The sequence below is a fragment of the Oncorhynchus tshawytscha genome, linkage group LG11 (assembly GCF_018296145.1).
Source record: "Oncorhynchus tshawytscha isolate Ot180627B linkage group LG11, Otsh_v2.0, whole genome shotgun sequence".
NCBI classification, from domain to species: domain Eukaryota; kingdom Metazoa; phylum Chordata; class Actinopteri; order Salmoniformes; family Salmonidae; genus Oncorhynchus; species Oncorhynchus tshawytscha.
The window spans coordinates 32,247,830-32,274,472 of record NC_056439.1 but is presented as its reverse complement, the minus strand read 5'-3'; the positions used below and the strand labels follow the sequence as shown (position 1 = coordinate 32,274,472).

General features: G+C 44.0%; 1 protein-coding gene across 1 annotated transcript; it reads right to left on the bottom strand.

The window, feature by feature from the left end:
- Positions 1-5,651: 5,651 nt before the first annotated feature.
- On the bottom strand, positions 5,652-25,984 carry LOC112233191 (placenta growth factor-like). Its single transcript, XM_024400643.2, has 7 exons — positions 25,390-25,984; positions 8,884-8,920; positions 7,214-7,410; positions 6,992-7,071; positions 6,823-6,852; positions 6,569-6,631; positions 5,652-6,441 (listed from the first exon to the last, which is right to left on the bottom strand). Exons 1-7 carry the CDS (start codon positions 25,456-25,458, stop codon positions 6,420-6,422), a joined length of 498 nt encoding a protein of 165 aa, XP_024256411.1. The 5' UTR covers positions 25,459-25,984; the 3' UTR covers positions 5,652-6,419.
- Between the last annotated feature and the right edge of the window lie 659 nt (positions 25,985-26,643).

Below are 26,643 nucleotides of genomic sequence, written 5' to 3'. Positions count from 1 at the left end.
GTTCCTGTCTCTGTGTTAGTTGTCACCAGACAGGCTGTATTAGGTTTTCATATTTCCGTTTGTTGTTTTGTATTGTTCGTTTTCATCGTTATTAAACATGTATCGAACTAACCACGCTGCATTTTGGTCCGACTCTCCTTCGACGGAAGAAAGCCGTAACAATACCGCTCAGGAGGAGACACATTCTGTCTCCTAGAGATGAACATACTTTGTTGCGAAAAGTGCAAATCAATCCCAGAACAACAGCAAAGGACCTTGTGAAGATGCTGGAGGAAACAGGTACAAAAGTATCTATATCCACAGTAAAACGAGACCTATATGGACATAACCTGAAAGGCCACTCAGCAAGGAAGAAGCCACTGCTCCAAAACCACCATAAAAAAAGCCAGCCTACGGTTTGCAACTGCACATGGGGACGAAGATCATACTTTTTGGAGGAATGTCCTCTGATCTGATGAACCAAAAATAGAACTGTTAGAAAATAGAAAATATGTGGGCAGAACTGAAGAAGCGTGTGCGAGCAAGGAGGCCTACAAACCTGACTCAGTTACACCAGCTCTGTCAGGAGGAATGGGCCAAAATTCACCCAACTTTTTGTGGGAAGCTTGTGGAAGGCTACCCAAAATGTTTGATCCAAGTTAAACAGTTTGAAGGCAATGCTACCAAATACTAATTGAGTGTATGTAAACTTCTGACCCACTGGAATTGTGATGAAAGAAATAAAAGCAGAAATAAATCGTTCTCTCTACTATTATTCGGACATTTCACATTCTTAAAATAAAGTGGTGATCCTAACCGACCTAAGACGGGGAATGTTTACTTGGATTAAATGTCAGGAATTGTGAAAAATTGAGTTTAAATGTATTTGGCTAAGGTGTATGTAAACTTCCAACTTCAACTGTATGTGATTAACTTCCCTCGATTCAGTTCTTGATTTTGTAATAATTCAAAGCTAGGTTTAAAATAAATAGCATCATCAACAATTGAAGCCTTATTTCACTAGATGTACATTATAATAAGATTAATACAAAAGCTTTATGTACAGCCCTCTGAAGTATCACAGTGAGTAATATACAGTCTAACCCTGATCTAGTAGACCGACAAATACTGGAGGACATATTGCTAGGCTAGCTAAAATATTGTCTGATTAAATAAGAACACCAATGAAATCTAAGAGTTCTTCCCAATCGCTTCTCATTGGTTAATGTATTTAAAACAATTAAAAATATACACAACTCTAATGTCTGGTGTACTTAGACAATCTTTATAATTTGGTCCCAAAAATGATTATCATTGCCATAAAGTGACAATTTCTTTAGTTACTAGTTAGTTACAAGTTAGTTACAAGCTGCCCACTCAAGAAAAAGCTTTGAACTGTAACCAGTGCCTGCAACCTGGTTCAGGTTATCAGTCAACCTACCAGGTTAGTTACAACCAGCACAGGAATTAAATCATCAACAAGTATTGATCACATCTTTACTGATGCTGCAGACATTTTCTTTAAAGCAGTATCCAAATCCATTGATGTAGTGATCACAATATAGTAGCCACATCTAGGAAAACCAAAGTGTATAAGAGGTCATACAATAAGTTTTGTGGTGATTCCTATGTTGTTGATGTAAGTAATATTTGTTGCTCTGTAGTGTGTAATGAGGAGCAACCAGATGCTGCACTTGACCCATTTATGAAATTGCTTATTCCAGTTACTAATAAGCACGCACCCATTAAGAAAATGACTGTAAAAACGGATAAAATCCCTTGGATTGATGAGGAATTGAAAGATTGTATAGTTGAGAGGGACGAGGCAAAAGGAATGGAAAACAAGTCTGGCTCCACAACCGATTGGCAAACTTACTGCAAATTGAGAAATCATGTGACTAAACTGAATAAAAGGAAGAAGAAACTACTAAGAAACAAAGATAAATGATATGAAGAATGATAGTAAAAAGTTCAATGAAATTTTGGGCAAAAGGCAAACTCAGGTCCATCATTCATTGAATCAGATGGCTCATTCATCACAAAACCCACTCATATTGCCAAGTACTTAGATGCTTTTTTCTGTGGATAATAGCGGACGATATTGCACTCCTATTTGCCATATCTTCAATTTAAGCCTACTAGAAAGGGAAGCAAAAGTAATTCCGCTACCCAAAAATAGTAACTGGCTCAAATAGCTGACCAATCAGCCTGTTACCAACCCTTAGTAAACTTTTGGAAAAATGTGTGTTTGACCAGATACAATGCTATTATAACAGACTTCCAGCACGCTTATATGGAAGGACATTCAACAAGCACGACACTTACACAAATTACTGATGATTGGCTGAGGGAAATTGATTATAAAACATATTGTGTGAGCTGTTTTGTTGGACTTTACTCCCTCTGCTATATTGTGGATAAAGAGTTACTTGTCCAACAGAACACAGAGGGTGTTCTTTAATGGAAGCCTTTCCAACATAATCCGGGTAGAATCAGGAATTCCCCAGGGAAGCTGTCTAGTCCCCTTACTTCTTTTCAATCTTTACTTATGAAATGCCACTGGCTTTGAGTGTCTGTGTATGCAGATGACTCAACACTATACCCGTCAGCTACTACAGCGAGTGAAATCACTGCAACACTTAACAAAGAGCTGCAGTTAGTTTCAGAATGGGTGGCATGGAATAAGTTAGTCCTAAATATTTCAAAAAATAAAAGCGTTGTATCTGGGAAATATCATTCACTAAACCCTTATCCTCGACTAAATCTTGCAATAAATCATGTGGAAATTGAGCAAGTTGAGGTCATTGTCAAAACATGTTGACATAACAGTAGCTAAAATGAGGAGCATAGCTCTGCCTTTTTAACAGCACTATCAACAAGGCAGGTCCTACAGACCCTAGTTTTGTCACACCTGGACTACTGTTCAGTCGTGTGGTCAGGTGCCACAAATAGGGACTTAGCTTACCGTTTACATTTAACATAATATGTTAAATATATGTTATATATGTTAAATATGTTACATGCATAATATGCATGTAAATCTCTTGTGGCTCAAAGTGGAGGAGAGATGGACTTCATCACAACTTGTTTTTGCAAGAAGTGTTAACATGCTGAATGCACCGAGGTGTCTGTTTAAACTACTAGCAGACAGCTCGGACACCCATGCATACCCCACAAGACATGCCACCAAAGGTCTCTTCACAGTCCTCAAGTCGAAAACAGACTATGGGAGGCGTACAGTACTACGTAGAGCCATGGCTACATGGAACTTTATTCCACATCAGATAACTGATGCAAGTAGTAGAATCAGATTTAAAAAACAGATAAGAATACACCTTACAGAACAGTGGGGACTGTGAAGAGACACACACAGGCACAGACACACATACACATGATAAGACAAGCACTCTACACACACGTACACATAGATGTTGTATTGTAGATATGTGGTAGTAGAGTAGTGGCCTGAGGGAACACACTTAATGTGTTGTGAAAAGTGTTATGAAATGTAGTGTCATGTAATATTGCAAATTGTGTATATATCTGCCTTGATGTTGCTGGACCCCAGGAGGAGTAGCTGCTGCCTTGGCAATGGGGATCCTTAATAAATACAAACACAAATACACTTTGCAAAGGGTGGCTACTTTGAAGAATCTCAAATATAAAATATAGTTTGATTTGTTTAACACTTTTTTGGTTACTACATTGTAGAAAACAGGAAAAAAAGAAATAAAAACCCTTGAATGAGTAGGTGTGTCCAATACTTCAAAACAGATTGAGCTGTGATCAACATCTCTCTATATCTCCATCTCTCTCTCTCTCTCTCTCTCTCAAACACACGCACGAACACACGCACACACGCTCCACCCTCCCAACAAAGGGTTTATCACAACGACCCCAAAAAATGATAATTTAGCCCCATAAGACAATTATATATTTCTTTATTAACTGTTGCACACGCTTCACAGTTATAATATATCTATATCTATTTACATTATATAATATTCACTCAGAGGTTTGGGCATATTCTTTTTCATGATTGATTACATCACAGATTTTATTTTGAGATAAAATGGATAGGCGTGCAGTACACTTCTCAGGAGCAAATTTGTTCTTGGTCATATTTCATGACATTTGAGATCTTAGTCCTCAAGTGGTTTACAAAAATACACAACAAGCACAAACAATGAAATAATTGTCCTCTCCCAAATGTTCAACGTCATTCATAGTCCTGTACATGTACACATCAACCCACACACGTGCCACTTCTTTATTCAATGAACAATACACAAAAAGGCCAGAATGAAAGTCATGTTAAAGACAGACCTACCACAGTGGAGGGCGATGTGATAGTGTACTGGATTAGTGTGACTGTAAAATGACTTGCAATATTTGATAGATAGGTGAGAGGATGAGAGGGGAATAGAAAACATTGAAACCCCAAGAGCAGCAACTCATTTTATTCTTTGGTTCAGCTGTGAGACAATCAGAAACATCCATTGTATTTTGACATACTGCATTTCTTAATGACAAACTAGTCTGAAAAGGCACAATGACACCATAAGTCAAGGAATAACAACAGCAGAAGTTACAGGCCTATAAATGAAATAGAGAAACAAGGAGCCCACCTACTCTGAGGGTCTTGATCAGCAGGTTAAAATATTAACAGAGTTGATATGGTCCAGTAGGCCCTTTTCACAGCAACCAGTCAGTTGCTTAAATTGGTTTAACGTAGCTCGTTCTAATGCAGCTCCTTACATTGATACTGGAGTATAGGTCTACTTACTTTGGACTTATTCATTAGTATGCTACATGGTCAATGACTTGGTGCCAGGTTTTTTAACACTAAGATGAATGATACGATGTGTATGTTACAGTATATTGCATAGCCTTACATGTATGTTGATTTCATAGTCCTTTTATGATGTCACTATTTAATTCCCTAAAAGTACAAACTCACAGGGGCATACCAACACATTGTCCTATGGAAAAAAAGACAATAGACATATAACTGTACCTATTATATCAATAATATCATTATATACTTAATCCACAGGCGGTCGGTGGCACCTTAATTGGGGAGGACAGCTGAAACGTCATCAATGGAATGGTATCGGACATATCACACACGTTTTCCATGTGTTTGATACCATTCCATTCCAGCCATATGAGCCGTCCTCCCCTCAGCAGCCTCCTGTGACTTAATACTAAACAAACCTTTGTCTTTTATGTAAATACATTACTCTGAAAATTCCCTCTGTAACCACTGGAGGGAGATACTCTACTAGTATAGTCCTGTTACTGCTGCAGTGTCTACTGAGCGCTCAGTACATCCTGGTCTCCACCTAAGGCTTGCAGGGTTGGGGAGTAACTGATTACATGCAGTCCAATTACATTTTTTTTTTTACCTGTAATCAGCTACCAGCAAAAATATTGTAATCCAATTACAGATACTTTTGAAAAACTAGCTGATTACTACTTGGATTACTTTAAATTCAGAAAGGATGTTTGTGAATATGTAAATTACACCTTTCTGTTTTCTCAATGACATTCAATTCAAAATTGAAAAAAGGTGCAAGTTTAAGTTTGTTCCACCTGAGCGAGTCGGTCTACAAGTCAGAGACCACTATGATGACACACCAAATGCGTTTGATGGATTATTTTGGTCTTCTTCTAATGCCTCTTAATGGGAAGCAGATTACGTTACTGAGTTTGGGTAATCCAAAAGTTACGTTACTGATTACAAATTTGGACCAGTAATCAGTAACTGTAACAGATTACAATGAGAAAGTAACTTACCCAACCCTGAAGGCTAGCACTAACTGTACTAATCCATAGTCCATGTATGATTGTACAAAGTTTTATACCAAGACAAATAGTTAAATATGACTCATTCAGTTGTGAAAATGAGTTGCTAGTCTACTTAGGAACCTACGTGCCATGAGAGGACCACAAGTATTTGGTTAGTTGGTTAGTCCTAAAGATTTATTAAAACAACATTGCAATTTCATGAATAGAACATTTATTCATAAGTAGACCTATTATTTTTAAATGGGATCACCAGCAAAAACAACCACAGCAATAAAAAACAACACTAAACAATAATAATCATGTAATAATGCCAAACATATCCATCATGATTGTTAGTCTAAAACCTTAAAAAGTTTGGTCCTCCATTGCACTGCTTCACAGAAACATCTGTCAGGTCAGTTGTCACCAAGGTGTTTTTTTCACCCAGCAACATGTGCTTCCTGTAGAACTTAAGTCAGAAATACTCCCCTAGGCTGGAGAGCCTGTCAGTCACCATAACAACCCAGCTGATTGAGTCTCTAGGTGCAGAGAGACACAGTATTGTGTTTAGAAGACTCTTGATACTGTTAGCGCTGGGCAGAGAATAAATAGAGATGCCGGTTGCAACAGGTGTAGGGCTGCTACTGCAGTTACCTGCGAGGAGGCTGACACCTTGGACACAAACAAGATAGATGACACATTAAAATGTTGGGCATTATTACTGTACATGGAAGTAGAAGGGGTAATGTGTGGTCGATGGACGGATTTATTTCTTCATTTTCCAGACATCAGTACTCACCTGTCACAATCTTTCACTCTCTGTCTCTCCTTTCTTTTTCTTCCTCTTCCTCTTTGTCTCCTCCTGCAGAAAGACATCAGCAATATGAGCTCAACTAAATCACATCAAATCAAATTGTATTGGTCACATGCACATGGTTAGCAGGTGTTATTGCGAGTGTAGCGAAATGCTTGTATCAACTGTTATAGAGACAGCAAGATTTCTGTCCCACTCTCAAACTTTACAATGGACATTATGACAATTGCTATGCTCACCTTTCACTTTTCACCACAGCCTTCCTGATTCTGAGAATGAAATATGAACAACACAGATTAATTATATAAAACTCAGTCATATCATTTCACATAAGATCCTATTACAATGCAACTGATTTACATGACCAAAATTATTATTACCAAAGCAGGAAGTCTTTTTGTCTCTTACCTACATTCACATGTCTGGTGCTCCACAAAAGACATCTCAACGTATTCTTGACCCTGTTCCCCTGGCTTGATTTTCAACAACTGAGAATTAAGACAAATTGTTGAACATGTTGCGGGTGGAAAAGTAAAAAATAATATATATGTTTTGTCCTGGCATGCAAATATAATACACTGATGATTGCACAACATGGCAGCCATCCTCAGAAGGGACGGGCCCTATTACCTGCATGGAGACATTAGAGGTCTGAGTAGGATGGCACTCCAGATTCTCATCGCCACAGCAACCAGCGCAGCGCACCAGGGGCACACAGGAGGGACTATAGATGTGCTCCACCTCCCCGGGGTACTCCTGGACCACCTCCACCAGCTTCTCTATGGTCCGGCAGAAACTACGACCCCACACCTCCTGGAACATTAACACTGGGGGAGAGGAGAGAGAGAGGACAGAGGAGAGTTGGTGAGACAGTTGTCCATCACAGGTCATATGAATAGAGGTGATAAGCTCATAAAGCCATTGTACAGAGTCCTGGATGCCCCAACCACATCCACGCCTGCCTCCTGGCAGCTCCACAGCCGGATGGATCTGGACCAGAGAAGAGATGGCTGGTGCTGAATCTGCACGTAGAGGGGATTACCAGTTTCAACACTCTTCAGGCGGGACAGACGCACACTTGCACAATTACAGTGTGCCTCATTAGCCCGGTCTCATATAACACTGTGCAATTCAACGAGCAGAGTTTTCACACCAACTGGCTGAGTTATGTGTGTTTGTTTTCAGCTTCCTTTATATTTCCCTGTCTGCTTGACAGTTTTTTTTGCCGTAATGTACTCTACTCACTGTCTATGTTATTGCAACCACTAGGGCAAAAACAGAGCCATCTTCAGGTCGTTTAAAATAGACTCAGGACACTCATCAAATTTTGCTGCTGAATAAAAAATGTTTTATGTCATATGCCTGGTGGGTATCCTGTTATCATTTGTAAGAAAAAAAAATTGTTTGCGTAATACAAGCTTTCCTGTGGGAGCATATGTGTGAAAGTGTCCCCATAGCATCGTCAGGAAAGAAAAACAGGGTCCAACTCTGCCAGAACAAACAGAGAGGAAAGAGAAAACAAACGGTGGAAAAATGTCTATGAACAGAACCTGCCTGGAGAAGAGCTGAGCTGCCCCCCAGGCACCTCTGGGATTTGGCTGACCCTGGGGTCACCGCATGGAGCCCGGCACCACAACAGCTGTTTATAAAAGTAGACAGGCCAGGGAGGGGTGAAGGAGATGTGGTGAGGAGGTGGGGAGAGAGACGGGGTTATGGTAGCATCATACAGCTCTAAAGGCCCATCATTGGTCTAACCATAACTTCCCCACACTTCTCTGTCAGTATCTTGTCTTGATTTTTCCCTGCTGTTTTTCTCTATCCTCCTAACAGACTATAAGTGCAACGATTTACAGTTTAGTGGGGAAGAGAGGGCGTGAGGAAGCGTGTGAAAGGGGTGTCCCCAGTACCTCATTCATCAGCCCCTGCATTACCCCTTCTGACAGCTGGGGGAACACAGTGACCTTGGGTAATCCCTAGCTGCTTGTCCTCACTTACCCCCTCAACCCTGAACTCTCAAACCTCAGAGCTGATTAAGTGACCTGACTTCCTCCACCGTAATCAAGGTGCATTTCTTAACACCGTTCAACAATACCTATAAGTACACTGCTAATAGGTGAATCCATTCGGATTCAGGGGTTTGAGCGAAGACAAGCTACAGAGAGTGCTGTGGTACTTTGTGTCTTTCAGCATTGACATCTCTCACTGTACTAAATGGCTTTCCAGCAAGGGAAGACGTTGCTTTGAAATATATGATCACCATTATCTAATTTGTGTAGTACAAATGCAGAGAAAATTCTTACCTCCAGTTGTGCTGTTTGAGCTGGGTGAGGGCGTAATCTGTAAAACAAAACAGACAACGATTTAAGGGTTTTAAAAAAGCACCTGGACACTATAATTTATTTCACAAATAAAACTTTCCAGCCATCACAGACAATATATAGGGACTTGGAAGATCTACTGTGCTGCCAGAACCTACACATAAACATTATGCTTGTCTTTGATAGTTACAGTTCTGGAAAGTGTTTCATACAGTAACACCCCAATGTATTGGCCTGACTGTACTGCAGTACAGCTATGTCCTCTAGTGGTTAAGATTGGAAATACAAGGAGACGGGGACTGCTTGCAGATGGAGCAGCTTTTTCATGATTCCTTCAATGGGAAACTCTGTTAGGCAAGAACCAGATCCAGTCTCTTATACAGCACATCCAACTGTTCCAGTTAAAAACGTGTTTCCTGTGGTGTAAGCTTCAGCTCTCTATTTATTTTCCCATTGGCGGCTTCCCCCTCTGTCTTCATTTTTCCCATCATCCAATGATAAACAGTATGCATTTCTCATAGGGTTGCAATAACACAAAACCTCTGGGTGACTCCATCTTATGAGCTCAGGAAGAGAAATCTCCATTTGGTCAAATATCCTCCAGCAGGACCACTGGACAGACAGGCGACCAACAACCTGCTTCCTCAATTTGTCATCTACACCAGTGTTAAGTTTCACAGGCTGGTTGTCTGTGATGAGTACCTGATGACAATTATTTTTGATACACTGTCTAAGTATCAACCCAACTACTGTGTGTGTTACAATGCTGGTCCAACAGTTACCATACAATGGAAAAAAATGACACACAAGCAAAAAGACACACAGTCGGATGGAATAATGCCACGAGGTCTGTTTTTGACACAAACTGATCATCACAGAAATGCCTTCCTTCCTGTTGTGGACCAGAATAAGTCAGATAGTGAGGATAGTAGCTGTCAGGGGTTTGCTGCCATCAGTCAAATATGTCCAAACAATGTGAAGAAAGAGGAATGCCTGTCCAGCTTTCATAATGATAATCCATCTGTTATCTTGACAGCAGATGCCTGACACGCACACTTCCGCCTAAGTGTCTCTTAGTTTCCTGTGGCAGCCAGGCCTGAGCTGTAGGTGAAGAGGTGGAGGGTTCAGGATCTCTGCTCAACATCAGGAGACATTAGAGATACAGTATAAGAGATATTACAAAGTCACAAGCAGGGAGCACAGAAACCACAGAAACCCTCAAACCTGGTAGTTCTCCCAGTATCTCCTGATATTCTGCACACAACCACCGGGGAACACCTGGTTGTTACTGATCCTTGGGTTAACCACTTTCCCCCAACATGGGGGCTACCCACGACCCTCTGTGGTCCCGTGGGTAGGCCCGTGGATAGCCCCCCTGTGGGCCCGTGGGTAGGCCTGTGGATAGCCCCCCCTGTGGTCCCGTGGGTAGGCCCTTGGGTAGCCTCCCGTTGAACCCGTGGGTAGGCTTGTGGGTAGTCCCCCTGTGGGTCCATGGGTAGGCCCCCTGTAGGCTTGTGGGTCTGCAAGTGGGTGGCTTTTGTGTGTTGTCTGTCAAACTGCTGCAGTACTCTCCTCTATGAAGGGTTACATCTAACATCAGTTAACCACAGAGTTCACCAGCATTATTGTTAAGTCATTTCCCACTCAGTTGGGCATTGATTAATGTCTTTATACCCTGTCCACCAAATGCCAAGGTCATTCTATAAATCCTTTCCCAGAGTTAATTGGCATATGATTTGGGCCTTTCTTTTGCTTGGGTTTTCATGTGGTTTGGGAGGGGTTCTACTCCACCACTTCACAAGGGCTTTTTGGCCCAGGGCTGGCTTGCCTTTTGGTGTGTGGTGAGGCTGGGAAGATTTGCTGTGGATTTTCCGAGCCTGGGGTAAGCCTTGAGTCTGGACACAATAAGGCAGCCTCTTGGCAGGCGCAGATTTAGTGATTTGGAGGCCGCAGGCACAGGGGCCTCGAGGGGTCTCCAAATAAAAATTGATTACCTTTTAATGTGCCATGAACACAACCAGTCATCATATTTTCATCTAATTGTCAAGCAAATCACTTCAAAAAGTAGGTTACCTTCATCTACACGCACGTTCATCTATAATAATTCCAGCATCCGAACAGCGACCTGTGTACCCACCAACTTTCCTTTCCTTTCCAATTTGTAAGTGGCTGAAACTATCTCACCGGAGAAAGCATCTGAGCCAGCGAAACATTGTCCCTTTTGTCTTACCATACTGTATGAGGGCCATGTATCTGATGTCTTACCATACTGTATGAGGGCCATGTATCTGATGCTATCTGGCCAAAAAGAGTATGACACGCCATCTTTTTGACCAGACAGCATCAGCTACACGGGCTACACATACGTGTCCTCTGTCTCTACGAAGATGGCAGTATTATCAGCAGCACCCGTCTTTTTACTAAAGAAATGCGTATTGTATCCCCCTAGAGTTTAAAGGTCTGGGGCTGGGTTTCTAGTAAGCTAACATATGGAATTGTTTTAAGATGGTCATACCAAGGATCATTTAGCTATTTGATTTAAAATGGTATGACCCCTATTCACTTCCCAAAAAGAATTTGGCACGGTACCGGATTACCTTCAGACAGTCCCGTGACACGAGCGTCATAGAGCACCATCGTGTTTGTGAGAGTCTCATCTTTCCATAGACGGGTCATCATATTAGTGTGTAGCACAAACCGTTCGGACGCTATGTACGCCCAGCTCATGAGGCCCCATTCTTTTACTTTTAGATGTGTGTATTGTTGTGAATTGTGATATACTACTGCACTGTTGGAGCTAGGAACACCAGCATTTCACTACACCCGCAATAACATCTGTTAAATATGTCTATGTCAACAATAACATTTGATAATGTGAGGCCTGATGCAATTGCAGATTCTGCTTTATGGTAAGTCCACCAGTGCTTCTCGGCACCATCTGTGGCTGTGAGCAGGAGCGCAAGCTGCCCACAAATGTTTGGCAGATTAGCAGGGCTGCATGAGGATCCTCACGTAGCAACTCCTTACTTCGTGTGTGTCTGTGTCTGAGGATGTGAGAAGAGTTTGGGAGATGATTCAGGTTTTAAAAAATACTGGCCCATGTCAGATTGCAAAGTTACTTAGTATAAACTGGGAAACTGTTCTTAGTCTTGTCTCACTCTGGGATTACCACAGCTTCTAAATATCTACTGTGTGTCTCATTCCCACAGCTTGTCTGAGGCATATAAATTGACCCCCCTGGCGTAGTGTTACATGGAGTGAAACAGGGGAACCCAAGAGCAGACGGGGATGAAGTAACCAAGGTATTTATTGGAGGGCTGAGTATTTGTAGAGGTCTTGATTATGGAACAAGTTGCAACTTGTGGGGATCTACTCTGACTCCAGCACACCCGTCTCCACCCACACAGACAGAGAGGCGGCAGGTCAAGAGACAGCAGTAGAGAGCGTTGCAGGAGTATATGACAGTACTCGGCCAGGCTTATCTGGGTGTGAGGAATAGAAATCCCGTAAGAGGCAGGGGTCCAGAATGGACCCAGCAGCGGTCCTCAGGCCTGTATCCCTCCCAGTCCACCAAGTATTGCTAGCCACAACCTCGACGGCACACGTTCAGAAGCCGCCGGACAGTATAGGTAGGATGGTCATAGATGAGCTGCTGCAGGAAGAGACAGGGGATTGGAGCAGATAGGTATAATCAGCAATGCATTGAATGTAGGATGGATCCTGAGAGAGGCTGGGAGTTTCAGGCTCACCACCAAGGGGTTGATGACATAGTCAATTTCAAAGGGACCAATGAAGCGGGGGGGAAGTTTTTGATGCCAGTGGTTAGAGCATTGGACTAGTAACCGCATTGGACTAGTAACCGAAAGGTTGCAAGTTCAAATCCCCGAGCTGACAAGGTACAAATCTGTCGTTCTGCTCCTGAACAGGCAGTTAACCCACTGTTCCTAGGCTGTCATTGAAAATAAGAATTTGTTCTTAACTGACTTGCATAGTTAAATAAAGGTTAAAAAAAAAAAAAAAAAAAAAATGGCAGGTCCTTTGATGAGAGCCATACCTTTTGACCCGGGGTGTAGACTGGAGCTGAGGCCCGGCTATGGTTGGCTTGGGACTGGGTCCTGTCGGAGGCACAAAGGGCAGCCCGAGCCTTCCTCCAGGCACCGTGACAACGGCGCGGATGGTCCTGGACAGAGGGAACCGCAACCTCTTGGGCGGGGAACAAGGGCAGTTGTAACCCAGAGCACACACGAAGGGTGACATAACTGATGAGGCATTGGTGAGGGTGTTGTGGGCATATTCAACCCAGGGTAGCTGAGCGCTCCAGGAGGAAAGGTTAACAGAGGTCACGCAGCGTAGGGCAGTCTCCATCTCCTGGTTGCTCCGTTCGGTCTGGCCGTTGGTCTGGGGGTGATATCCAGAAGACAGACATTGATACCAAGAGCTGAAATGAAGGAACTCCCGGACATCTCTCTCCATGGTGGGCCACCAAAGCGCTGACGCAGGAAGGCGAGGGTCCAGTTCATACCAGAGGTGGAGCGGGGTCTACGTCCCGCACCAGAGCCGCCACCGCGGATAGATGCCCACCTGGACCCTCCCCTATAGGTTCAGGTTCAGTGGCCGGAGTCCGCACCTTGGGGGGGGTGTACTGTCATGCCCTGACCTTAGAGAGCAGTTTTATTTCTCTATTTTGTTAGGTCAGGGTGTATTGTGGGGTGGGCATTCTATGTTCTATTTTCTATGTTTTGTATTTCTTTTTGTTTTGGTTCTCAATCAGGGACAGCTGTCTATTGTTGTCTCTGATTGGGAACCATACTTAGTCAGCCCTTTTTCCCACCTGTCGTTGTGGGTAGTTAACTTTGTTTGTGGCACTTCACAGTTGTTCAGTTTGTTTCTTGTTTTATTGGTGACATTTTGAAATTAAAAGGAAAATGTTCGCTCACAACGCTGTACCTTGGTCTTCTTCCTGCAATGACCGTGACATTCTGGCTGTGTTGTCGGTGGTGAACTGGCGAGAGAAGGCATCAGGCTTGGTATTCTTCGAACCGAGGCGATAAGTGAGTGTGAAATTGAATCTCCTGAAAAACAAGGCCCACCTGGCTTGCCGGGAGTTCAGACATATGGCGGTCTGGATGTAGGACAGGTTTTAATGGTCAGTCCACACAATGAAGGGGGTTACAGAGCCCTCCAGCCAGTGATGCCATTCCTCCAGAGCCAGCTTAACTGCCAGGAGTTCCCGGTTTCCGATGTAAAAATGTCTCTCTGCAGGTGGAAGCTTACGGGAAAATAATGCACAGGTTTTCTGATCAGAGGGGGAACATTGAGACAGAACAGCACCTACCATGGTGTCAGAGGCATCCACCTCCACGTTGAACTGGAGTTCTGGGTCGGGCTGAGTAAAGACCAGAGCGGAGGTGAAGCGATGCTTGAGTTCCAGGAAAGCTGCCTCTGACTCAGGAGTACAGTGGAACGGAGTGGAGGTGGAGGTGAGAGTGGTGAGAGGTGCTGCTAGACGGCTGTAGTTGCGGATGAAACGTCTGTAAAAATGTGCAAACCCCAGGAAATGCTGTAGCTGCTTCAGGTTGGTGGGCGCAGGCCACTGACTGCCATGAGCTTGGCGGGGTCCATATGTAACTGTCTCTGTGCAATAATATAACCCAGGAAAAACACTGCGGCAGCATGGAACTCACATTTTTCAGCTTTACAAAAAGCTTATTCACCAACAGCCGTTGAAGAACATGTTGCTGGTAAGCCTCAGGGTCCTTGGGAAAAAAATCAGGATGTCATCTAAATAGACAAAAACTAAGCATCCAATCACATCCCTCAGCACGTCATTGACTAAGTTCTGGAAAACAGCAGGGGCGTTAGTAAGACCCAATGGTGTGGTGCAGTCTTCCAACCATCCCCCTCTCTTATGCGGACAAGGTGGTAGGCATTCCGGAGGTCGAGTTTGGTAAACACCGTGGCACTATGGAGGGGGGCAAAAGCAGAGCTGATGAGTGGCAAGGGGTACTTGTTCTTAACAGTGATATTATTCAGCCCACGGAAGTCTATGCACGGCCTCAGTGACCCATCCTTCTTCACAAAGAAAAACCCAGCACCCATCGGGGAGGAAGATGGCTTGATAAGTCCTGCAGCCAGAGAATCCTGGATGTACCTCTCCATAGCCTTTTGCGTGGGACAAGAGAGGTTAAGCAACTGGCTACTGGGGAGAGGAGCTCCAGGCTGGAGGTCAGTGGCACAGTTGTACAGCTGATGAGGAGGCAGCGACAGGGTGTTGTGCTTGCTGAACACAGGAGCTAGATCGTGATACTCGGGAGGAACTGATGACAGGTCCGGAGGTTCTGGAATGAACTGGGGCACAGACAAGGCAGGGGGAAGGGCAGAATGTAAACAATTATTGTGACAAAATGTACTCCAAGTGGTTACCTTTCCGGCGGTCCAGTCAATATGTGGGTTGTGTAGCTTTAACCATGGATGGCCAAGAACCAGGGGCGATTAAGGACAGTCGATTGTGGAAACTGATCTTTTCCTGGTGATTTCCAGGGAGATGCAGGATGACAGGGATGGTTCTCTCACAGACACAGGCGAGGAGCTTTCCATTGAGAGTGTTGACATCAAGGGGCGAAGCGAGTGGAACAGTGTCCAGGCCCAACGGGTAACAACACCTCGGTCCAGGAAGCTCTCGTTGGCACCCGAATCAATGAGGGCAGACAGAGGAAAAGCCTGGCTCTGCCACACAAGGTTGCCTTCAAGCAGGGGTCTGGGGGGAAGATGGGCTCAACAGTATGTCCCCCACTACTTCCGAGCCCCCTCTTTTGCTGGATGCAGGGAACAAGTGGAGACAAAGTGACCAACCTGGCCACAGTATAGGCAGCTCCTAGCGCCAATTCGTCATTGCCTCCCCTCTGGAGAGAGACAGGCCCGGCCGAGCTGCATGGGTTCAGGATCTGGACGAGCCTGGGGCAGTCGGAGAAGGAGTGAAAGGCACTGAAGCAGATGTTATGTGACATGCAACCCTACCTACCCTCTCCCTCCGACGCTCATGGAGACGGTTGTCGATATGGATAGCGAGAGAGATGAGTTCAAGTCCATCAGGCTCATCCCTGGACAAAAACTCACCCTTGAGGGTCTCTGAGAGACCAGCGAGTAGTATAGTGGGGAAGCCAGGAGTAGCAGGATGACGAGACATGGGATAGGAGACAATCGGCTCGAAACACAGACTGACTGAGCAGAGATTACGATCTGGCAGCGTGGAAGTGGCAGGGCTGAGTGTTTGTAGAGGTCTTCATTATGGAACAGGTTGCAGCTGGTGGGGATCTGCTCTGATTCCAGCACACCTGTCTCCGCCCACACAATCACACACACACAGAGAGAGAGAGAGAGGGAGATAGTAAAGGGGGATTGGTGGGAGGTCAAGGAGTCACAGGGTGAGCAGTAGAGGGCGTTGCAGGAGCAGATGTGACATGTAGAATAAGACCATAGCCTACATTTTATGTGCAATAGTAATAGGTATTGAATAGCTGACCTGTCCCATAGGGCTATCAGAAGAGAATTCTATATCAATGTCATGGGGATTTTAGAAGCACCTAGGCCTAATACAGCACTCATGTGCTGCACTTCCACCGAAGACTTACCCAGCACCAGTGGGTCGCCAGTGTTTTATGTTAATGTAAGCTCTAGTGTTTTTATGTTTTCATGAGGAGTGTGACACTAAAGACTTGGGGCAAGCCGAATCAACAATATCTGCATCATCAAGACAGTTATTTTGTGAGGTGTTGAAGTTCACAGTTAGCCATTGTTATGTAAATGACAGCTGAAAAGTACCAGTGGCCTGGCTTTACCCCCAAGTGAGAGCAAGTCCGCCGGAGCCATGGCCCAGTGAGACACGTAGATGGAAACAGAAAAGTCATAATCTTTTGCGTAAAACACTGGGGTAAATCTCAGATGGAAACTTGCCGATGAAGTCGGTCAATGGGCTGGATGCTGGAGGGGGTCTGTCTGTCTGTCAATGGGCTGGTGTTGAGCCAGAGGGCTCCCAGAGAAAGGCCATTCTCACTGTCTGATTACATGCTGAAGGTGTAACAGCGTTCAAGCTCCTACAGCCCATCTCAGCCCTTCTATGCCTTGCCCTGTATTTGCTGGAGAGGTTTGCATGGTAATCTCTTCACATCTGTTTATCAAGTGCTGAGTGCTACTGTACTCTATACTAAACTGCTCCCTCTGACAGGACACTGGTGCACTTCACTGTAAGGGGTATCTGTAACTGCTAATGTAATGTGTCTGGAAACTTAGGTTTCTCTTAGGTATTGTTAAGAACAGGCCTTATACCCAACTTTAGAGTACACACAAATACTTTGAAATGATTCACTCTCTCTCCTGCATCTGATTCACCCTCCCTCCTGCGTTATGAAACAACTCTGGCTGCTGTGTGTTCCCTCCCTCCCTGGGTCAGACATGAGGGCCTGCCTGAGCTGCACGCTCCATGCCCTGTGCTGGTGCTGCATGCTCTATACACTACGTAACTCTTCTCTGTCCCGACTCCCACACAGCTGAGATGTGTCATCGTTAACCTCCTCTCTCTTCAAGCCGTCTGTGGGAGGCAGGGAGGAAGTTTAAGGAGCAAAAATAAAATGAAATGGAGACCAAACAAAAATGGTCATTTAGGACTTTTTGGATGTGAGTCTCAGATGAGATGCGGAGATGCCCTGTTAGTTTATTGCAATGACTGTACTGATAATTACAACCACATGAATCGCAACAATTTGGTACATAATGACTGAACTACAGACAAACACTACTTATTTTGATTCCTTGCACTGAGAGGTCCAGGAATTAATGGGAGACTTTGGCAATAACTATGACATTTGAAAAATGAAAAGATGAAAAGTCCCATGAAATGGGATAATATTGTTCAGGAACAGCCCTGTGTATAACCTCTTATGAGCCCTGCAAGAAGTTTTGCCAAATCAAATCACATTCCTGTTCATAACACACATCAAAGACTTAATAGCATAGCAGCAGGTCCAAATAGACAAGACCTCTTCCTCCCCTGAGAGGGGTTGTAATGGTGGAGGTTACACTGAACTTGATTACATTGTCTGTCTGTCTCATCTCCTGTTGGACTGTCAACCTGTTATAGTACAGTGTGAGCTGGCCAGACATCACAGGACAGAGGAGCCAGATTTAGAAACTAGAAAGAGATAGTATAGTAACAGGCCCGCTTGGGACAATAAGGCCATCTTCCCCCATGTCAGACTTGATAGGGGAGTGAAAGCAAAAATGGCAGTTGATATTCAACAGACACACACCAGCCCCAAAATATCACAGTGATAGTGTGTCTCATTACAGTGTAGAAAAGACACAGGACAGAAGGGATCATATTCCTTCTATGTCTTTCACCTAAGCTTTTTCAAGGAAAGGGACAGGGAAGGGGGAAAGGCCAGGCACAATTGAATTTGCTCTGAATCTGTGGCAATGCCATTGTGGGTTGACAGGCCTTGGATGTGTTTCAGGTCAGTGAGTGTAGGGGTTAGGGGGGCTAGGGAAAATCCAGCCAACATCCCACCCCCACCTCAGGACCCAGTCCAGTGGAGCACAGGAGCTACCCTTCTGGGGTGCCCTGGCCCAAAACACAGGGGCCACTGGAACTGTGTCATGTTGTAGGTCTCCTGCTGAATGGTGAGTCTGCCTCTAAACTTGAGACCACACTAGCAAAGCAAGAAACAGACAAACAAAAAAATTGACTAATAATTCCCTTATTAACCGGGTATTTTTTCCTTATGAGCATTTCCTCTTAAACATTGGATTCCACAAATCCATGACTATAAAATGAAATACGAGGCTCATCAATGAGTCGGTGCAAGTCCGTATCCAGCGCCACTGGCTGAAAGGGAGAGTAGCACTCTGTTTTGTATACATTAGGTGAACAGCCCCAATGACAGCAGCCCCCCTGTGGGTCTGACACTGTCCAGCTGGAGCTCTAGGATGGTCAGATCATAACTCCATGATCAGTGAGCATTCCCCAAACCCCACTAAATCAACACACATGGAAATATCTCAGCAGTATTTGCAGCATATTCAGGATGCATTTTAGGATACAGGTGAAATATAAACATTGTAAGATCATTAAAAAAACTGGAGAGACAAAAAATCAACTCATTAAAGAGTAGTGCTTCTTGGGCTTGTAGTGTGTTCAAGATTTAAAAAGTCTTCTAAAGTTTGTAATTTCCTCTTTCCAAACTTGAAAGTAAATGTATCAACCCGTATAAAAATGATGCATATCCACATAATTAACATTTCCTGTTGCAGCTGGATTATTTTCTGCTGTGGCAAACTGGCTCAAATTAAGATCCTACATCTGTAGGGAGAATCCTAAAACCCTACTGTATGTTTTGCTAATGGGTTTGTGATGTATTAATTTGATGAAGGGTGGGATTACTGTCTGGAAGAACACTGCTCTGAAAACCAAAAGCTTTAAAATGGAATTTACCAGTAGTACAGTACTTTACTCTGTGCAACCTACAAGACAATTAGCTCTATAGGTACAAGATAGGATCTTAATTTGATCACGCTGTTGCAGGAGGGAGGTTTTGCAAAGTATTTGAGGTTTAAAGAGGCTTCCGAAGTTTGTAATTTCCACTTTGAAGTTTCAGACTTGAGTTTCCCTTGAAAAATGTATCAACCTCTAGAAAATTGTCCATTAATTATATAATAATAATATAATTCACATTTCCTGTTGCTGCAGGATTGTTTTTCTTGCTGTAGCATACTGGCTAACATTAAGATCCTACATCTGTAAATGCCTATTTAAATGTGTTAAATGCTGTAAAGGCCTATTTAAACGTATTAAATGATGTTTTAGAGCTCATTTCCCCCATACATTCCATATTTACACTAGAACACACACACACACACACACACACACACACACACACACACACACACACACACACACACACACACACACACACACACACACACACACACACACACACACACATTTTCAGATAAGGCTGACCAGCGGTAATTGTGGTCCTTATTACAGTAAATGGTGTACACCCTGTGTAAACCATAGTAAATTACAACCAGATGGGAGATTAAAGTCTGGTGAGGGGACTGCTGCCCTGAGCACCACTGCCCCCCCCCCTTCCCCCCCCCCTCCGTAGGAGGAAGGAGAAATCCATATTTCCTGATTGTGATTGCACTTCTCCCCTGGGACGGGTATTTATAACTAAAGAGGAGTAGGGGGGGCTCTTTGTCACTATAACAACGTAGCAACTACAACAGCCATGACAGCCAGCACCTCCCTGCCATTGCATGTCCAAACAGTCTGGCATGCTCATTCACTTAGTCTGGATCACATGAGCTTACATGAGGAGGGAGTTAGAGTAAGGTGGAATTGATCTGCGTGTGTCTGTGTGTGTATGTGCATGCCTAAGTGCATGATTTTGAGTTTGTGATCCTAGAGAGAGTTGTCTGCTGTGTAATCTGAAGTCTCAGGTGTTTACTTTGTGGCCTGGCTGTGTTGGCTACCACAGTGCCAGTGTATAAATGGCTGCATCTCTTCAGTATCGGCCGGGGTAATTGGCTGTATGTGACACAGATGGTCAGACTCAAGTATTGTTTTGCTCCAAGTGTTGATGTAAAGGAAACACCTGTACAGAATAATTTCCTCACTCACTCACTCACTCACTCACTCACTCACTCACTCACTCACTCACTCACTCACTCACTCACTCACTCACTCACACTCACAGCACCAGCACCGGCACTGGAGGCCATGCTTTCCTCTGTGCTCCAGCTCAGGGACGCTCGGGAAATGAATCAACTGTGAAATGTTATGATAAAGACCTTCCCCCAAATCAGAGGATTGCACTCTCGCACAGAGTCAAATGAGGTAAACAAGGAGGAAAATGATCATCTAACACAAACCCTCTTCGTGGAATGGAGACAGTGGAACCGTCTTGCACCCGTTCCTAATCCACTATAGAGGAGAACATTATGAAAAAGCCCCCGCTGTCGTGAAATTCTTACTTCCTCATCCACATCCAACCATCCTCATAGAGAATCTGTTATAAGGAAAGCAACATCATTGAGACCATTCCCATGGATTTTGTTAGCAGGTGTTGAAAACTGTCTTACTGTTAGGGCTCACTGAAATATATGGAATGTGAGCAACACAACTGGTAGATGGCAAACATGGGGAATGTGTTCCTTATGAAAGAGGGGGTTGATGACTGGATGATCATCAGACAGTGAGACAGCCAGGCCACCACTGTTCAAAAGGGAAACCCACCCGGACTGTATTGAGATAACCCATCAACAACTCTAACTAGCTCTAATAAATGGATCGCTGGCAAAAGTACACACTTAAACATATGCACAGACAGACAGACACACATTCATTCACACCAGCACCTGTGACAGGTTTGCTTCCGTCCCTCTCCTTGCCCCAACCTGGGCTTGAACCAGGCACGCTCTGAACACATCAACAATGGTTCTCCACGAAGCATCATTAATGATCACTCCACAAAAGCGAAGTAAAAAATTACCACAAGGTCTCAGATCGAGTGACGTCACCGATTGAACGCTACTAGCAAGTACTGCTAACTAGCTAGCCATTTCATACCGTTTACACAGTCAAGCACGGCACAAGTTCCTTTTTCGGTGCACCTTTGTTCATATGAAAGGAGCAGGATGAGTAATCGGCCCAGGTTTGTAAACACTTCTCTTCATGGCCCAGTCAGCCTGAACTCTCATATTGGACAGGAGTCACAGTGAGAGTCATAAAAAAACTTTGTCAACAGTGGCAGCCACGACACTGACGAGAAACCATCATCATCAATTAAGAGTGTATATTTCAGAGAGGAGAAACACTCCAGCCTGAAAGAGCCAGAGCAGGAGAGGGACATTTATACATGGTCTCCCCAACCACATGGCCAATGTTTGCTTTTCCATTTTAGTTGGCCTGCCTGAAGAATGGTTTACTGTGGGCCCAGCAGGGTAGATACCTACATCCCATACCTCCTCTTCACATAAGCAGAATGACTCTGTCCACTCAGTGTATCCTAGCTAACCCTATTGAGGATGACCTCAAACAGCACACTGTGTCCAAAGCATAAGCACTTTGTTTAAGTTTCGGTACCTTGTTTAAGCTTGCTCAAATAGGCCATTACCCAGAGTCCATCCAGACATGGTACTCAAGTGACACGTCACATTCAGTAAGATTGAATGTTTCTGGTTAGATGAAGACGTGCAAAAAGACACATTATGATCTGATTGTTATCCTCAGAGCTTAACGCAGGGAGTTCCCCAGGAATGCTGCATGTGATGAATTCATCATGAAGTGTGTGGGATGGGGAAGAAGGAGAAAATCCTGATAATCCTCCTTTGGCTACTGTGTGAGATGTCTGGAAATAATTTATTTCTACATGTCAAAGCAGCATATCACAACTCCTAAAAGGGTAAGTAAAATGCCTTATCTTGGAATAACTGCAGGAAGATGGTTTTACACTCATCTGACAATTTTGCGGTAATCTGGAAACATAAACTGGACCAACACAACAGCACTGTGGATAAACACTCAGGATTTACCCGGCAGTCCCTATAACAGCATTGACTGTATTCAGCATTAGCAGGGCAGATGTTTAACAGAAGCATTCCAGCCAGGCCCTCTCCCAGAAAAGCACTGTTTTAATGTAATACAGTATAGCACGGTGACATTGAGAAGTGAGATACAGTATACACTGAACAAAAATATAAACGCAACATAATGAATCATACTGAAACATGAGGTGATGGTGGCAGATGAATGGCACGACAATGGGCCTCAGGATCTCGTCACGCTATCTCTTCGCATTCAAATTGCCATAGATAAAATCCAATTGTGTTCGTTGTCCAGAGCTTATGCCTGCCCAAAACATAACCTCACCTCCACCACGGGGCACTCTGTTCACTACGTTGACATCAGCAAACTGCTCGCCCACACGACACCATACACGTGGTCTGCGGTTGTGAGGCCAGTTGGACATACTGCCAAATTCTCTAAAACGCTGTTTGAGGCGGCATATGGTAGAGAAATTAACATTCAATCCTCTGGCAACAGCTCTGGTGGATATTTCTGTGGTCAGCATGCCAATTCCACGCTCCCTCAAAACTTTAGATATCTGTGGCATTGTGCTGTGTGACAAAACTGCACCTTTTAGAGTGGCCTTTAATTGTCCCCAGCATAAGGTACACCAGTGTAATGATCATGCTGTTTAATCAGCTTCTTGATATGCCACTTCTGACAGGTGGATGGATTATCTTGGCAAAGTATAAATGCTCATTAACAGGGATGTAAACAAATTTGTTCGCAAAATTTGAGAGAAATAATATTTTTGTGCGTATGGAACATTTCTGGGAACTTTTATTTCAGCTCATGAAACATGGGACCAACACCTTACATGTTGCATTTATATATGTTTTCAGTGTTTATTCTAAAGGCTTCCTTTACTGTATGTTGTATCTCATTGTTGTGTAGTTTACATTCCCCATCTATTTCCAAACTGGGGACACCAGCTTAACCTGATACGTGTTAAGAGAGCTGGATTTTCACACCCCTCATGTTTTGACTAAGCAGGCCATGAGCTGACCATGTGGATTAGTATTTATGATGTGGCGGTCCCTGCCTTGCCCCTGTCCCTGCCTCTCCGCAAGCCCCTGCCTCTCCCCTGCCCCTGCCTCTCCTCTGCCCCTGCCTCTCCGGTGCACCTGCCTCTGCCTCTCTTCTGCCCCTGCCTCTGCCTGTGCCCCTGCCTCTCTTCTGCCTCTGCCTTTCCCCTGCCCCTGCCTCTCCTCTGCCTCTCCGGTGCACCTGCCTCTGCCTCTCTTCTGCTCCTGCCTCTGCCTCTCCTCTACTTGTGCCCCTGCCTCTCTTCTGCCTCTGCCTTTCCTCTGCCCCTGTCTCTCCTCTGCCCCTGCCTCTCCTCTCCTCTGCCTCTCCTCTGCCCCTGCCTCTGGCTCTCCTCTGCCCCTGCCTCTCTTCTTGCCTCCCAGACTCCCACTCTCCTACTGACTCCTGTTACTGTAGTAGCCAGCCAGCCAGTCTCTCCCTCTGAGTTCTGACCCAGGGCTCTGTTCTGCATGGAAAACCCAGAGGGACGTGCAGCTCTGGTCGCCCCATGCTTCAAGCGCAGCTGAGTGCAATGAAACTCAAGTCTCCTCATTCACACAACGCCTGCTGGCACAGGGCAGCCACTGCAGTGCCATTCAGACCAATAGGCAGAGTCAGTCTATGAACAGTGAGACAATGGTTGTGAATGGGCCCTGGGAGGCGACCTGCTCTGCATTAAACATGAGGCCAGTGTAGACAGAGCCAGCAATTGCTCACCTTAAGAGGAAGAGAGAGACTGAATGGGTTCTCTGATGCAGGAACACGTCTGCCAATGTCCGGTGGCACGTCCACTTAGAAGTGTTATTGCAGCATGGCACAAGACTTTGAATGGGGCCTCACTATCAGTTCCGGGAAAATGTATTGCCATACATTTTGGGACTACGGCTAAAGTTGGGCAACGCCAAGGCAGAAAACACAGACCAGCTTTGTGATAATAAGTATACTGTATAGTCACAGAAGACATTATTGTGCATTCTCCGGTTATCAAACAGAGAAGAAAGATGGAGAGACAATTACAGCTTGTAGCAGGTGAGGTGAAAAGTGCAGAGAGGTGAATTTCTTGTTACTGCACTTTCATGCCATTTTGACCAGAGTGACATTGCCAAGTCTCTAAACATCTAACAGAAATACCAGGCTCTGATACTCATACCTCCCCTGCCTTCCTGGAGGTGGACATTTGAAGACAATGGTTTTCTTTTCTAACTCTGAAATTGGCAGATGAAATTAATTAGGCTGAGGGACAGAGAGAGTGGTCAGAGGCAGGCAGAGTTTCATCTGAACCATTCATAAAGAAATCAGTGAACATACTGAAGATATCCATTACTGCATATAATTCATAAAGTCTTTCAATTAGCCTGGAACCCCTGTGAAAACCTCTAATGTCTGAGGCAGAGAGGGATGCAGTTTGTCACGTTCCACCTCATGACTCAACTGTTTCAGCATGGCACGCGTTCAAAAAGGGATCATAGTATCAAGACACAATGAGCCATCACACATAATGGTCTGAAAGGCTTCTGCTGAGCCTGTTAGAAAGAAGTGTTCGTCAAGTTCATAGATAGGCTAATCTGATATGTCAATACCAGTGTAATAAAAACATATATAGATATTATTAATATTATCCTGTTAATAATGTGAAAAACTATAATCATAATTGTCATGATAATCATACAAATAATAATTTATTAGGCCTATCCTCAAATATATGGGCCAATCATGTGCCGCATTGATATATCGCAATAAACTGGATAGCCTGGGCTATGAATCGTATCTTGAATAAAAATTAAAATGATTATAACATTTGTATTGAGTTCTGTATAGCATATTGAAGCATAACATACCTGAGCAGGTGAAAGCTGAAGTTGGAACGTCACCGCAATCTGGATGACGAACGAAGCAAAGGGTTTCATTTCGTGTTTCTTGTCAGAAGGCCAGATGATGAAGTTTTACAATGCAAGCGAAATCCACCAAAGTGCAGATAGACCGCGTAGATATTCTGGTAATAACCCTCCAGTCCAGAGAAGAAATTGCAGAGGAGACACTTCTCGTTCGTTCCTTCTTCAATAATCGTGAGGCAATGAGCGCGTCGTCATGCGGGATAAGTGTAACCTGACGAGTTGACCAGGCTACAGAAAAATGCTCTCAGAAAGTAAGTTGATATGCATTTGTGTAATTTAATATGCAAAAACAAAAAACAAATGGACACAAAAAAATACAGTAATATTGTTGCCTTTTTAAAGTAGCTTACAAAAACAAAATATATGTTAAGCAGAACTGTCTACCAAATCAGCAAGTCCAACAATCTATAAATGTCTTTCCAAAAGTTGCAATTATATATACATTCAAAAAGTGCACGCTGAGCCAGCTGTCACACTTTGTAACCTGGTCAATTTGAACGGTCTTCTTGCTCTGTTCATTTCCTGGTAAAGTGACATACAAGCTATTAATTGCCTCCCACTGCCCCTCAACATGTTGCCCATTGAAATCCCCTCCCCTCCAGTTTCCCTCCATCTCCCTCTAGACTTTATACACTCCTCCTTCTCTCCTCCGTGGAAATACTTAATAGAACTCGTGAAGGTACAGTATATGCTGTTTTCTTATGGGGTAGAGTTTTCCATTCATAGCCCCAACTACTTGATAATTGTATGAAACCTTTGACATTTGTTGGACAGTTCAGGCTCTTCTCAACCATATGTCACTGTTTAGGAAGACTAAAATGGTCCCTAATTGTCAGGCTGTTAGGATGTAGACATTACAAATTTCCCAACATACAGAATGAGTGTCACATTTTCATTAGAAAGGACACTATGTTCTTTGTCACTGTCAAACTATATATCCTCTTCGATCTCCCCACCCCAACCCACTCCATAGTCTGATTTCATGGAGACTGATTAGTCCCACGATGCAACAAAAAAAGAAATAGTGTACCACCAAGGCAGCTTTTGTGAGAGTATGTTATTGTTGATGTTGCACAGTTGATCCATTTTCAGTCTCTTGGGTATGAGAATCCTGGTACTTCTGTGAGATACAGAAGGTTCTTGTTTCCAACCATGACATCCTCTGTCTGAGAAAGTGTCACTGAAAGTACTCAGGAT

Excerpts from the sequence above, each read along its gene's own strand:
- LOC112233191 (XM_024400643.2), bottom strand. The coding sequence starts at position 25,458 with ATGAAACCCTTTGCTTCGTTCGTCATCCAGATTGCGGTGACGTTCCAA. Across the intron at positions 8,921-25,389 it reads TTCAGCTTTCACCTGCTCAG|ATTACGCCCTCACCCAGCTC; the intron begins GTATGTTATGCT and ends TTTGTTTTACAG. Across the intron at positions 6,632-6,822 it reads GCTGTGGTGAAAAGTGAAAG|GAGGAGACAAAGAGGAAGAG; the intron begins GTGAGCATAGCA and ends GTCTTTCTGCAG.